This window comes from Diaphorina citri, unplaced genomic scaffold (assembly GCF_000475195.1).
Source record: "Diaphorina citri unplaced genomic scaffold, Diaci psyllid genome assembly version 1.1 scaffold5, whole genome shotgun sequence".
In the NCBI taxonomy this organism is placed as follows: Eukaryota; Metazoa; Arthropoda; class Insecta; order Hemiptera; family Psyllidae; genus Diaphorina; species Diaphorina citri.
Genome location: NW_007377444.1, coordinates 562686 through 577603, shown reverse-complemented (window position 1 = coordinate 577603; position 14918 = coordinate 562686). Strand labels below are relative to the sequence as shown.

At 36.8% G+C, this 14918-nt stretch overlaps 1 protein-coding gene across 1 annotated transcript; it reads left to right on the top strand.

Moving 5' to 3' along the window:
- The first annotated feature begins 959 nt into the window (after positions 1 to 959).
- LOC103524326 (centromere-associated protein E-like) lies at positions 960 to 2785 on the top strand. The gene is made up of 3 exons (XM_026833335.1): positions 960 to 2177; positions 2329 to 2517; positions 2648 to 2785. Exons 1-3 carry the CDS (start codon positions 1074 to 1076, stop codon positions 2723 to 2725), a joined length of 1371 nt encoding a protein of 456 aa, XP_026689136.1. The 5' UTR covers positions 960 to 1073; the 3' UTR covers positions 2726 to 2785.
- The last annotated feature ends 12133 nt before the right edge of the window (positions 2786 to 14918 follow it).

Here is a 14918-nt window from a genome sequence, read left to right as displayed (position 1 = left end):
CAAATAAAGTCGGAATATTCAGGAGTGAAAGTGGCTGAAAAAGAAAATAGAAATAAAATTAATTGTGAGGAAAATTAAAATGCAATAACTTCTTTTTTTAATTGGGGTTTAATTGTTTTCAAATTACAATAATTAAATTCAACTTTAACGACCAGGCAAAAAAAGCGATATAAATAAATAAACCCAAGCTCCGGGAAGATCCGTAACGAAAAAACATCAAAATAACGGAAACTGCTTTCCCCCACTTATTTTTATCTCTTGACATCACAAAACTTTCTCTTATTTTTACCAATTCTATTCTAATATAGAATTTAGAAATATGTAGAACTAATCCTGTCTTTCTGTTCTCTTCGTTTTCGAGACGATAAGACCTCAGTAGTTACAGTTCCGCAGTTCCCCCCTATCAAACCTCTGCTTTCTTAGTGCCCACAGTATCTTACAGATTTTCGCCCAATTTTTGGTGTTTAGATTATTTAGATTGAGATTTTGAGCTCTCTTCCGCCCATTTATTTGGAGCATGGAACATTATATTTTCTAGGTATTTAGGCACCTAGAAAAGTTCTCTTCAAAAACTCTTAATGATCGAGTTTCATAACTCAAAGAACAGAAAAGAAACCCTCAGCTGAAGGACACTTCGACTATTATGCCATTATCTCATCACAGCTCTCTGCTTCAAACACATTTCCGCTTTCGATGGCATTTTTCTCGTTTCATAATGTGTCGAAAGGATCTGTGAAGTGTTTGACAATGTAGGCTCTGTTTATTCATCTTAACCTACATTGTTAATTTTTTGCATTTTTTACTTTTTATTACTAAGGTAATGAGAAGTTTCTTTTGTTTTAAGTTTTTCTCATTTTGGGGCGATAAGCATAGAAAATTTCAAGTCGGATGCGGTCTGTAATCTGTATGCACCTTTAAATATTTAATTTAGATTTTAGGTAGTTAATTATAACCAGCAATGTATCGGTAGTAAATTAAAACCTCCACTTCCACTAATTTTTTTCTAAAATTTGTGTGCATTTTAAAAATCTATATTTTTATCCATTGAGTTTTAACTTTTAACTCCCTTCATCATGAGTGATGACCATCAAGATTTCAAAACCAAGTTCAATGCAGTGAAAGAAGATCTCCATGGTCTTGCAGATTACCTTCTTTTCAACAAAGACTTCAAACTCACACCAGAGGAAATCGAAGATATTAATGCTGTAAAGACAATTGAAATGCTTTATTTGGATGCGGACGAATTCGAAAAGAAAATACCACACGTAAAATCGGGACCTTCTAAATCAGCAAAGACTTTAGAACTCAAACAACATTCTAAATCTCAACCAAATACTGCCAAATCTCGCAACAAAAGTAAAAACTTATCGAGAACTCTCATTGAAGATTTTAACATGTCAAAACATGGAGGAGATAAGAGATCTCCCAAAGTCCAAACTCGGGATGATCTAAATAATTTGACTGCACTCTTGAAGGAAAAGGACGAAAAAATAAAACACGCCATGGAAAAATTGGAACTGTTGATGGAAAAATTTCAGTCTTCGCAAAATCAAATAAAAAGCTTGACGCGAACCAATGAAGCAAAGTGCCAAAAAATCAAACAAGAGACTGAGGCACAGTTTATAAAGGTGATTGAAGAGAAAGACGAAGCCATCGAGGTTTTGCTCACCAAGGTGCAAAATTTTGAAAATGTTATTCGAAGTTTGATTCAAGAAGCTGAAGAGAAAAATCAAGCCTTTACGGACGATAAAAAGCAAGTTATTGATATGTTTGCTCAAACACTTGACACTACCAGGGACCAATTTGAAAATAACTTTCTGAGCAGTAAAGTGAAAATGTTGGAAACAACAATTCAGAATAACAAGGACATTGCATTACGTCGTGAACAGGATTACGAACAAGAAATCTCAACACTAAAACAAACAATCCATCTGTTGACGAGAGATAAAGAAGAATTAATTGAGGTTCATAATAAATTAGAATCTGAAAATTCAAAACTTTTACTTGAATTGCAGAAAAATGGCCCATGTGATCTCAAAAGTACAATCTATGAAGACAAGGAAATTCAATCTGATCTCATTCCAGCGATTAGTGGACTCATTGGTACTGTCAATGACGAGGAACATAACATCGTCAACCACATACGCCAAACGGCAAGAAAAAACATAGACACGAACCATACACAAACAGATCTCAACGAAGCCAGAGTCGATGATAATATACACAAAACTGAAATCAACAATTATTTCCCAAATTACTGTCAATGACGAGGAACATAACATCGTCAACCACATACGCCAAACGGCAAGAAAAAACACAGACACGAACCATACACAAACAGATCTCAACGAAGCCAGAGTCGATGATAATATACACAAAACTGAAATCAACAATTATTTCCCAAATCTCAACTCGGGAATGAGCCACAGATCCGTCTGTCTCTTAAGGGAGCAGTGTTTGAATTCGAAATCTTTCACTTTCACAGATTTCAAGCAAAATCTCCTTCAATGTGCAGATCTTGTGGATCAAATGAAAGTCCATTTGAGGAATGAGCCACAGATCCGTCTGTCTCTTAAGGGAGCAGTATTTGAATTCGAAATCTTTCACTTTCACAGATTTCAAGCAAAATCTCCTTCAATGTGCAGATCTTGTGGATCAAATGAAAGTCCATTTGGAAGCTAAAGGTTTGGAAGCTAGACGTTTGCATTTGCAATGCACACACTAATGGAATTTCAATGGAAAATTTATGTATTAGGTATGAATAAATATTTTTCATTATTTTACGTTCAATATATCAGTTCTGTTGTTCATATTAGGTTCAATTCCTAAAGTCAAATCAAAGTCTTGCTGGATTGGCATAGCTTGCTATTGGACACTTTTCTTTGTATCCTCAGGGCAAGAATCATTAGAATCAGACAAATCAAAATTGAAATTAGTCTTCACAATATTTTTCAAATGTCTGTTCAAGTAGGTATGATGTTCTGGAGATATCCTTTCTACAAAGGTTTCCACTTCACTTATCTCGACCATGCATCTTACCAAACCACATCTATCGCCCGCACCTTCAGAAAGTGCATAGTGCCTTACCTGTACAAACTTCCTCTCTCCATTTATTTTCCCTCTAAAACTGCAGCCATTTCTTACCTTGGATTTTTAGTTTATCCCACGAAATCTGATCACCCATACCCACAAGTTTCAATGACGTTGCTACCACTGAGTCCTGAAGCAAACAATATCAGGGATCAAGGAAAAGGTGTTTACGTGCAAATTTTAATGAGGAAAATGTCTCCCGGGATTTCGCTGTCTCTAGGTTTTGGTAGATTCTAAAATAGTGCTAACCCTTTGATGGATGTTGTACCTACTATCTTAGAACAGAGTGTTTATGGAAAATACTTGTCTTCGATCTGGCTCGGGTAAGATTGACACATAATTACTATGGCACATTGGCACATTTATCGCACATTTTATGGCAGAATGGCATATGGCCTATTATTTTTTAACTCTTCAAATATACGAGACCTTGTTCCGACTGCTGGCGTAAAGGGACTTTTCAGTCCTATTTGGGCAGGATAAACAAGGTATATTCTATTCTGTTCTACAAAATTGTCGTGTCGAAAATGCACGCGCAAGAGGAGATTTAAGATCAAGATTGTGCTTAAGGTCGACTTATCAATTGATATTCTCACCGGTTGGTACCTACATCGTCCTCAGAGAGATATTTCTAACGGTACGGTGGGTTAAACGATGTTAAAGCTCAATGAAAATGAATGACATATTAGAAAATTAATTTAAAACATGAAAAGCCAGCAAGAAACAATATGGCAGGCAGCAAACAACGTGAAACTTTTAATAACTTTTGTCGGGCCCGACAACATCAAACTTCAGCCCAAGTCTTTTTCAATTTAATTTTGTTCTATGAAAAGTCTAGTCTTTGAAACAGGTTGAGCCGTTACCTAACATCCTGCTTGGGATGAAGAATAAACTTGGATTAGTGGATGTGCCTGGCTCACCTACTTTCAACCTACTCAACATTTTGAAATCATAATGGAAATAATTACGAGCGATTCTCTACAGCTATGATATGATATGAGACTTCTTACATATTTTTCCAGTAAATATCCCTGTTAATGCAATCATGTAACTCGAGTACACGAGCGTCAGATTTATTTTGCATCAAAAGTCATCTATAAGTTGTTTTATCGTAATAATTACTTAGGGATTATTCCTTGAATCCAAATGAAACGAACATAAAATCTGCTGTAACCTAATGTTTTTGAGTTTGTTGATTTACAATTCATAATAGGTATTTAGATGATCCGGTCGATCATAACTGACATATAAGTATTTACTTACTACATAGTAGGTACCTATGCATTAAAAAAATCTCTCAGCATAAAAAGAGAAAGAAATCTATTCTACCTTACATAAATTATCACTTCACACTATCAGAATTACCACCTCAATAGAACTTTACGCTATGCATGTCTTTATTTTATAACACTCAAACCCGTCTTTTGCTTCACCTTTGTTTCCCCCGTCTCGTCTTTTTATCGTTTTCTCCTCTCCCTCCTCCACAATCCCCTCCCATTTCTTCCTACATCGTTCCTCTCTCGTATTCTTCTCGTGTTGAAAGTGCCTGCATTATGATGTCATAAATGGCATTACTTCAAGGAGAACAAAAGGGGGAAGAGATAGAAAAAAAAATGCTTTTAAAAACCATGGGGAGATAATGCAATTGTCTCGCCATGCTCCCTCTCACTTTCTCCTACCTTTCCCTCCCAATCTGCTTTTAAAAACCATGGGGAGATAATGCAATTGTCTCGCCATGCTCCCTCTCACTTTCTCCTACCTTTCCCTCCCAATCCTCCCATTGGTGTCTTCCAAGTCCTCACGCCCGTCCTCTTTCATCTCCCTACTTCAAAGCGTCCCCTGCTGAGTTTCCACCAAGTGTTAATGCAAGCTGAAGAGGTCCTAGTGGGGAGCATACATCAGGATGTAAAAAAAAAAAATGTGAGAGATTTCTCCCGTATGCAATTTATTATCCAGTCTGTGACACTATGATAGTGAACATGTGGAAGTATGGGGTATGTGCTTGTACATTCTAATGTACAATCACACTCGTAAACTATGCTGTCAATGGTGAGCTCCCCAGAATAAAGTGCCAAATCCTGGTGTCGAGCTAATAAATAAAATAAGACCCTCCCTTGCATAAAGTATGCGATGCTGTAACAACTGTGGAAAGTACATTATAGTTTTATAACGAGTGTTAAATCATTACCCCGGTCTTAAATTATGTGACTTAATTCGATTATGTGACTTTTTTTCAGTCATCATACGAAATTTCTCTTTGGACGGCAGCGGGTGTCCTACCACACAGATCAACTATCAAGGAAACACCCAGGATGTACCTACCTACATGTGTAGTTCCAGGAAATTGCTGACTGGTGGTTAATATTCTAATTCTATTTTCCTTAGCAAAGTTTTATAGCATGACATAGTCAATGCCACAGTGGTGTGGTGTGACGGGTTTCAAGGACTCTTGAACATTTCCAATATTTTTCAATTAATTTAATGAATTGAAATTCTTGAGCAAACAAAAGTCAGGGAAATATTGTTTTATTTGTATTCCGCAAAACCTTCCCATACCTATCTACTGTTTGTGTTTACTCTTGTCTCCATTTAGTTGGTGAAGGTTACCCACCTTCAATCCAAATGGTGATAAATACCTACCCGATCGGAATCGGGGAAACTAACTTTTTTCTGGTTCTCACATCATGGTCAATTCATGCAATCAGGTGCAGTCTATCGAAATAAATTCTGATTTTTTTTTCGGCGCCACAGGTCGAATTATTTTTTGAGAGGTTTGTAGGAATTTTTCAGTATTAACTTTAACAGTACCACAGTAGAGTACTACATCACGCAGTACCAGTACATTGTAAGTACATAGAAATATGGTAAAACGTCACATGTACAGCTCAAAGCAGTTTGATATTTCTACTTCTTCTTCAACTTGACGTGCAGCATCGCAGACCAAATGGGTCATCCCGAAACCCCATTTGATGTCGGTACTAATTCTCTCGACGTACAAATTTCGAAATCTCCAGACTGCAGCTGTGTGTCCAACAACCGTTCCTGTCAGAAATCAGTATTAACTTTAACAGTACCACAGTAGAGTACTACATCACGCAGTACCAGTACATTGTATGTACATAGAAATATGGTAAAACGTCACACGTACAGCTCAAAGCAGTTGGATATTTCTACTTCTTCTTCAACTTGACGTGCAGCATCGCAGACCAAATGGGTCATCCCGAAACCCCATTATTTGATGTCAGTACTGATTCTCTCGACATACAAATTTCGAAATCTCCAGACTGCAGCTGTGTGTCCAACAACCGTTCCTGTCAGAAATGACCTGCATTCTGCATTTCGATTGCGAAATTCTCTGCACAAACCTCATCTCTTTCTGTGCAATTACCAAGTGATTTCGTGTAATTTATAAATAACACTCTTTAAAATTTAAACAGAGCATCAATGTCTTGGAATAACGAAATCCTTCGCCCTCCCCTCTACCCGGTTTCTATCGTTATCCGTTGCCGTGTCTTCTCTTCCTTAACATCCTTCCTCGTCATTACTGCTAGTGCTGTGTTTGATACGATTGAAAATATTTCCATCACGTAGATTCACTTTGAACAGAAATACAGAGGGTTGGAGAGAGATGGACTTGGATAAGAGAGAGGTAGAAGGGACCAAGATATGAGGGAGGTAGAAGGGACTAAGATAAGAGAGGGGAAGAAGGGACTATGATAAGAGAGGGAAGAGGGATGAGGGTTAGGGTAAGAACGGGAAAGAGATGGATAGGGAAGGAATGGAATAGAATAAGAAAGGAGTAACGGAGGCGTATTGGGATAAGATGGAGATAAAGTAGGGCGAAATAAGGGGAAAACGGATGAAGGAGGATAAGAGGAAGAAATAGGCTAGAATAAGAGTGGTAGCGGGAAGGAAAAGGATGGAGTGGTATGAGGAGGAAGGGGCAGGACTTAGATAAGTGAAGGGTAGAAGGGATGAGGGTTAGGGTAAGAACGGGAAAGAGATGGATAGGGAAGGAATGGAATAGAATAAGAAAGGGGTAACGGGGGCGTATTGGGATAAGATGGAGATAAAGTAGGGCGAAATAAGGGCAAAACGGATGAAGGAGGATAAGAGGAAGAAATAGGCTAGAATAAGAGTGGTAGCGGGAAGGAAAAGGATGGAGTGGTATGAGGAGGAAAGGGTAGGACTTAGAAAAGTGAAGGGTAGAAGGGATGAGGGTTAGGGTAAGAACGGGAAAGAGATGGATAGGGAAGGAATGGAATAGAAGAAAGGCGTAACGGGGGCGTATTGGGATAAGATGGAGATAAAGTAGGGCGAAATAAGGGGAAAACGGATGGAGGGGGTTAAGAGGAAGAAATGGGCTAGAATAAGAGTGTGGTAGCGGGAAGGAAAAGGATGGAGTGGTATGAGTAGGAAGATAGGGAACGGATTGGATAACGAGAAGAGGGACTGCTTCATGGAAGAGGAAGATGGGGAACGGATTGGATAACGAGAAGAGGGACTGCTTCATGGAATGAAGAAAACATACTTGTGTGCTCGGACTTGTGGAGTGAGCATCTTAGCTGAAGACAATTGCACAGTGCTTCCTCGTAGGTCGAGGTTAGATAGAAGATTATTATGAAAAAGTGTAAGTAGAAAGATTAAATTTATTATAATTTATCTTTTTATTTGTTGAAGGATAACCTCCTACCATTAACTATAAATTTATCAATATTATCTTGGGATTCTTGGGTACCTCTGCGTTCATAGCAAAGGACAAAAGCATCATGCAGCAGAAAATAGGACTTCTAAAGGCATAATACAAATTTACCTGAAACATTACCAGGATTTTCAGGAGTTTGAGTTGAATGAAACGCGGGTATGAACGACAGAGGCTTAGCAAGGCGGATTAACTCGGGATTACCTTCAATCCTAAAGTTGAGCCCGGTGTTATCCATTGCACAATCCACGATCAACTTCAATCTCGTGATAATATCTACAAACTGGCAAATACCTTGGTACATCACCTACCAAGCCTAAACGTCAAATTTCGAGAGGTTTTATGATTTGGTGATACAAGAAGCTTTCAATTTAGTCCCCTGCCATACAGATTACTGTACTTAGAGGGAAGAGTAATTATTAGTTATCGATTTCATTTTATTATTTCATGGAACTTCACAAAGTTACTGATTCCGCTATCAAAACGGTCTTGTTAGGTTGGAAAAAAGCTCGTCTTGCCGGGTTCAAAGGCTGGCTTTCTCCTATCCTGTCCTTTACGATAAGACAGTCGCTGCTTACAGTAACTACACTTACCTTTCTTGCGTTTGAGAGAGCAGTACTTAAAAAAAGTGACTTACATTTCAATGTAGTAAATTTAGTTTGACTTGTTCTATTCGTCTTCTCTTTCTCTCTTCATTTCTGTGTTTAATATGTCTGGGGAATAGTGTCGATCTCATCAACGCTATGCATGGTAGATCTAAAGCCATCGTTCTTCCATCACCAAGTGAGTAGTGCAGGGGACGTCAAGGACTGGAGGCGAATACTAAAACAGGAGGACACGAGGAAGGTCTAAACACAGAAACTTTTTTTGCCAGTAAAAACATAAATTGAAAACAATGAAACATCTGTTAAAGGTGTTTAAACATCGGAACGTTTGCGAAAATGAAACATGCTTAATTGGAAAATTTGCTTCTGCTCAAATCTATCATTTTTTTCTTGTTTACATACGTATGAAGGGAAGTGGGAGAAAAGTTGATATTATGAAAATGCTGAAAAAGCTCAAAGAATGAAGAGCGGTTGTCGCTTCAAACTCTTGATTTTCTTGCACTTCCCAGCAAGCTTGATTACCTAAATCTAGCTCACATCGGGTGTAAAAACTTCAAGAAATCAACAAGGGGGTCTGACCTTTGAACCCAGGCGACCTGCTGCTTCCCTCTACTTCTAGCAAGGATAATAAGTTCTGCGGCACATAGGTAGATTTTTAAATTAAACGGAAAATTTTTAACGCTCTTCTTTTGCTATCATTTTAGAAAAAACTGCAAATGTTTGCAAAAGGCATTTTTTTTTCTGCAAGAATTTGCAGACATTATAAATTCCATCACCCTGCTTAGAGCTATTCTTTCTATTTATTTTGTCCTCGAACGTTCTTTTCTCTTTCAGTGTCCTCGTTCCATTTTATCCAACATCCTCGTTCTACCCTTGTATCTTTATGGGCAAGGGGAGGCGAAAAATTATATACTTTCTAAAAATAGGTATTGTCGTTTGTGTAGGTTGACATAAGAAGTAATTTTTGCCGAGGCAATCTCTTTTTTATTAAATTATTATACCCTCAACCAGGAGGCATCATACTGGTACGTGCTTGAGCTTAAGCTATGAAGGGGTATAGATATTTCACCAAGTTCCCTCTGATCTCGGATATTAAAATTTACCTATATGAGAAAATAAGTGTCACCTATTCTAATAAGTAGATCTAGATAACTACATATTATATGTATGTACATACTTCTACACGAGTCGACATTATTCGTATGTCAAAACAGTTTGAGAGGTTGCAGTTGGAATTGAACTCAATGTTCTGACGCAAAATAAGCAATTTCCTAAATTGGAATGGGGTGAAAGGCTGCAAATATTTTAATTCATTTTATAAGTGCATATAAAATTAATTATACCATCTTACCTCTGTAACCTCATGCATTCTATCCCCATTTAACATTTCTGCAAGCGAAAGATGTCATAAAATCTAACGACTTAACTACCCTTGCTTCAGGCAAAACCTATAAAACAATATGATTGGGGTTCGAGCCATAATGTTCTCCGGTAAACAGCGTACCAGTAGCCCTGCTGCATGCAATTTACAATTTCCAGCTAAATTTGTTATTTATGCACCTTCTTTTCCCTCCATTCTTTTCTTTCGTTTTATTTGTAAAATTTGTCTACGTGCATTCCATGTAGAGTTTCATTTGTTCTGTGTAAAATTGTAAATCCTTTTCATCCTACCTTGCTAGTGAGCACACAATATTGATGTGTTTGGGTGTGAGCTGTGAGATCAGACCTGTCAGTAATAAAAAATGTACAATCCTGTTGTTTCCTTCTTCTATTTGCGGACGCTACTCTTTATTCTGCTACACTGACACATAATTACTATGGCACATTGGCACATTTATCGCACATTTAATGGCAGAATGGCATATGGCCTATTATTTTTTAACTATTCAAATATACGAGACCTTGTTCAGACTGCTGGCGTAAAGGGACTTTTCAGTCCTATTTGGGCAGGATAAACAAGGTTTATTCTATTCTGTTCTACGATTTTCGCGTCGAAAATGCACGCACAAGAGGAGATTTAAGATCAAGATTGTGCTTAAGGTCGACTTTTCAATTGATATTCTCACCGGTTGGTACCTACATCGTCCTCAGAGAGATATTTCTAACGGTGCGCTGGGTTAAACGATGTTAAAGCTCAATGAAAATGAATGACATATTAGAAAATTAATTTAAAACATGAAAAGCCAGCAAGAAACAATATGGGTAATATTATATGTACGTACATACCTACTTCTACACGAGTCGACATTATTCGTATGTCAAAACAGTTTGAGAGATTGCAGTTGAAATTGAACTCAATGTTCTGACGCAAAATAAGCAATTTCCTAAATTGGAATGGGGTGAAAGGCTGCAAATATTTTAATTCATTTTATAAAATGTCGGTTTGTCTGGAATACAGAATACAGCTGATGAGTATTGAACATGAATATCACCTTACGATATCTGGGCCCTTCTAACGTTTCTTCATAGTCACCTTGGGAAAATGAGTCATTGGTATCTCTGAAAAGGTCTCCAAAAGGGTTATTAAAACAAATAACATTGAACGGTCAATTTAGACATAGATAGCTATAGTCATAAGTAGGTGAGTAGGTACTATTCCTCTCAACTTCAGTTTCAGATACAGTATCTAAAGTGCTGCTGCAAAATAAGGAGACCATTAGTTTTTAGTATTTGGAAAATGCTATTCATTTATGAAGCCCCCAAGCATCCATAGCGAAACCTCAAACGATTCATCCGAGAATGTAATAACATTTAATTACAATATCTAGTAACCGGGAAAAAATAAATAAATCTCTAACCTCCGCCTTTTCTCCCTCAAAAAATTACCCCTATTTTGGCCCAGATTTTTTTCAAAGCAATATGCCTCGGGGTTTTTCTTCCTCTTTTCGTTCATTGTAATTTATATCTTTTAATTTATATTTTTTTTTTCTTCATTTACGGGATTTTTACTTTTTTTCTCTTATTTTACTTTCTATTTTTTCCGCTGTTTTCGGGAATATTTCGGGGGATTTTCTTTTTTAATTTATGTGTCACGTTAATACTGGCGAATAAGCTGTGGACGGGGAGAGGAAAATTGCTAAAATAAATAAGATTTTTTTTTATATATAAATTAAAAAATAATTGAAGAATTGAAACATCGGTGAGGGTGTTTTATGATAAATTTATTAGTGAGAAGAACTTTTGTGTTTTTTCTTCAAACTTAAAATAAATATTCTGCAAAAGCATTACAGCAGGAGCTAAAAAAAATCCAGAATCCCGAAGGTAAAGTAATCTCTGTCTCCAGATGATCCCTATACAAATGGCAACATTGGAAATATTGTAATGCTGGACATTTCCCTTCTGTACTTTCTCTATAATACTATGTAAGGATGTGTTACATATTCATGAACCCTCAATCTGCGGCATGTGATACCACTACTCAACCGCTGACCCGACTTTTCCTAGTGTCTGGTGTATTATAATTCAACATTACCATTTTCTTTCGATCTTCAGGGATTATGATGTAGGGGGGTTTTCCACTTTTTCTTCCTGTAAGGACGTGTTTCATATTCATGAACCCTCAATCTGCGGCATGTGATACCACTACTCAACCGCTGACCCGACTTTTCCTAGTGTCTGGTGTATTATAATTCAACATTACCATTTTCTTTCGATCTTCAGGGATTATGATGTAGGGGGGTTTTCCACTTTTTCTTCCAAGATCTGCAATTCTGTACAGAAATGGATTTCTTCTCCTTCTCACCATGGATAGAAGCGTGAGGGAATAACAATGCTAGGATTTCTCATGTTAATCACGTTTAACAAACATGATATATTCTTTCCGTTGAGTTTTGACACCCCTTTAATTTTTTTCCTCCCCCTCCCTGTTTTTTTTTTTTTTTACTTTCGTTTTCCTCATCTTAGCTTTCTGTATTCCCAAAGCCCGGAAACGGTGTAGAGAAAGAGAGAGAGAGAGAGAGAGAGAGAGAGAGAGAGAGAGAGAGAGAGAGAGAGAGAGAGAGAGAGAGAGAGAAATTGTGTTCTGAATAAAATTTATAACAAACCAGTCATGTTAAAATGGTTCAGATATTGGGTTGGTAAAATGGATCTGTTTGTTTGAAACAAGCTGGATGTCAGGGAATGTCAATTATATTCCCCATCAATTTACCCTCAAGATTGAAGACGTTTTGGGTGGGTTTTATTTCCATAATGTCGAATGGTAAATTTGTATGACGGATGACGGTTTCCTTTGTCTGAACAAGATCTTTCATCATGTCTACATTATGTAAGTGATAGGAATGAGAGATAGTTAGGTACTTTTGCAATTTTTGCATACAAACTATTGAAGTTGTCTGATTATTCCTAGGTAATTTTATTTCGTGGTATTTTTGTCGAGTAAGTGGAGGCTTAGGTGGTTACTTCGTGGAGATGTCTAAGGTGCTTTTCTGTTAATCAGGAGTAGAGGTTTCAGGATCAGTCATAACTAGAGCATGTAATTTTAGCTTCATTTATCTAGGAACTTGACTACGTAATAATAAACATACTGAGTTCCTCAGATTATTATTATCTCTCCTCATCTCCTCTGCTCTTTTATAACGAGGAGTATGATCTCATTTGTTTCATACCCCTCCCCCCTCTCCTCCTACATCAAAAGTCATCTATAAGTTATTTAATCGTAATTATTACTTAGGGATTATTCCTTGAATCCAAATGAAACGAACATAAAATCTGCTGTAACCTAATGTTTTTGAGTTTGTTGATTTCCAATTCATAATTAGGTATTTAGTTGATCCGGTCGATCATAACTTACATATAAGTATTTACTTACTACATAGTAGGTACCTATGCATTAAAAAAAATCCCTCAGCATAAAAAGAGAAAGAAATCTATTCTACCTTACATAAATTATCACTTCACACTATCAGAATTACCACCTCAATAGAACTTTACTCCAAAAAGAGGTATTTGACCTGTAGTTTATTTATTTTCCCTGATGATATAGGAATTTTTGACATTGTGGTAGTAGGTAATTCATTCATATTTACCCATGTATCTAGATATATTATAACATTTATAAAATATTTACAATACCCATTAACCACCTCAAATACCATGCGAGTATGAAACAAACACCTAAAATAAGTTCTATGAAACTTATTGGTACTGGATTATAAATAATAGGTAGCTATTGTGTAAAAGTTTATTATTGAACCTGAATGCATTTTTTGTAATAGGAATGCGAGATAGTGACTTTTGCAATTTTTGCATACAGAGCAAACTATTGAAGTTGTCTGATTATTCCTAGGTAATTTTATTAGTGGTATTTTTGTCGAGTAAGTGGAGGCTTAGGTGGTAACTTGGTGGAGATGTCTAAGGTGCTTTTCTGTTAATCAGGAGTAGAGGTTTCAGGATCAGTCATAACTGGAGCATGTAATTTTAGCTTCATTTATCTAGGAACTTGACTACGTAATAATAAACATACTGAGTTCCTCAGATCATTATTATTATTATCTCTCCTCATCTCCTCTGCTCTTTTATAACGAGGAGTATGATCTCATTTGTTTCATACCCCTCCCCCCTCTCCTCCTTCACCTTCACGGCATAATGATAGCTGAAATTTTTGGTAACCTTAATCCCTTGGCCTCATCCCCCCCTCCCCGTACTTATAATATAGAGTCGCATATTATTACTTTTAATTGAGATCAAAGGGTTATCTCTCCAAGCTACTCCAACTTGGCTTCCGTCGAGCACGATATTTTCAATTACGTGAAATTTAGAATTTTGAAATACTAGTAGGCCTTGGTGTTGAACGGGGGTTGGAAAATGTTCCTAATATCGGATGCTCGGGGTGGTTCTTTTAATGAAGCTAATGCTTCTTCTACTTGCCCCTTCTGCTGGGGAAAGCTAATATCTAACTTCCACCTGCCTCCTTTGTTTCAAGTTTCCCAGTACCCCAGGGTTACAATACACGGCGCCTTCTTCTTTTGGCTTCTGTTGTTAGGTACTCCAGTACTCCTACTTCTGTTGTTAGATTCTTCTCCCTCAAAAAATTACCCCTATTTTGGCCCAGATTTTTTTCAAAGCAATATGCCTCGGGGTTTTTCTTCCTCTTTTCGTTCATTGTAATTTATATCTTTTAATTTATATTTTTTTTTTCTTCATTTACGGGATTTTTACTTTTTTTCTCTTATTTTACTTTCTATTTTTTCCGCTGTTTTCGGGAATATTTCGGGGGATTTTCTTTTTTAATTTATGTGTCACGTTAATACTGGCGAATAAGCTGTGGACGGGGAGAGGAAAATTGCTAAAATAAATAAGATTTTTTTTTGTGAACGCATTTTCTTCGTTTTAGTCTCAATATTTTTTTTAATTTTTATAGTTTTTTCTGAGATAATAAAAAAAAATCATGAGAATCACCAATTGTGGAAGCTATAGGTAATCTTTGTACAGCTATTTATAGTCTATTTCCATCTCAAGTCACGGTAATGTCTACCACCAGAGGATCTTTTCTTTCCGCTCTTATTCCATTATAGCTACTAGGA

Excerpts from the sequence above, each read along its gene's own strand:
- LOC103524326 (XM_026833335.1), top strand. The coding sequence starts at position 1,074 with ATGAGTGATGACCATCAAGATTTCAAAACCAAGTTCAATGCAGTGAAA. Across the intron at positions 2,178-2,328 it reads GAAAAAACATAGACACGAAC|CATACACAAACAGATCTCAA; the intron begins CATACACAAACA and ends ACAGACACGAAC. Across the intron at positions 2,518-2,647 it reads ATCTCCTTCAATGTGCAGAT|CTTGTGGATCAAATGAAAGT; the intron begins CTTGTGGATCAA and ends CAATGTGCAGAT.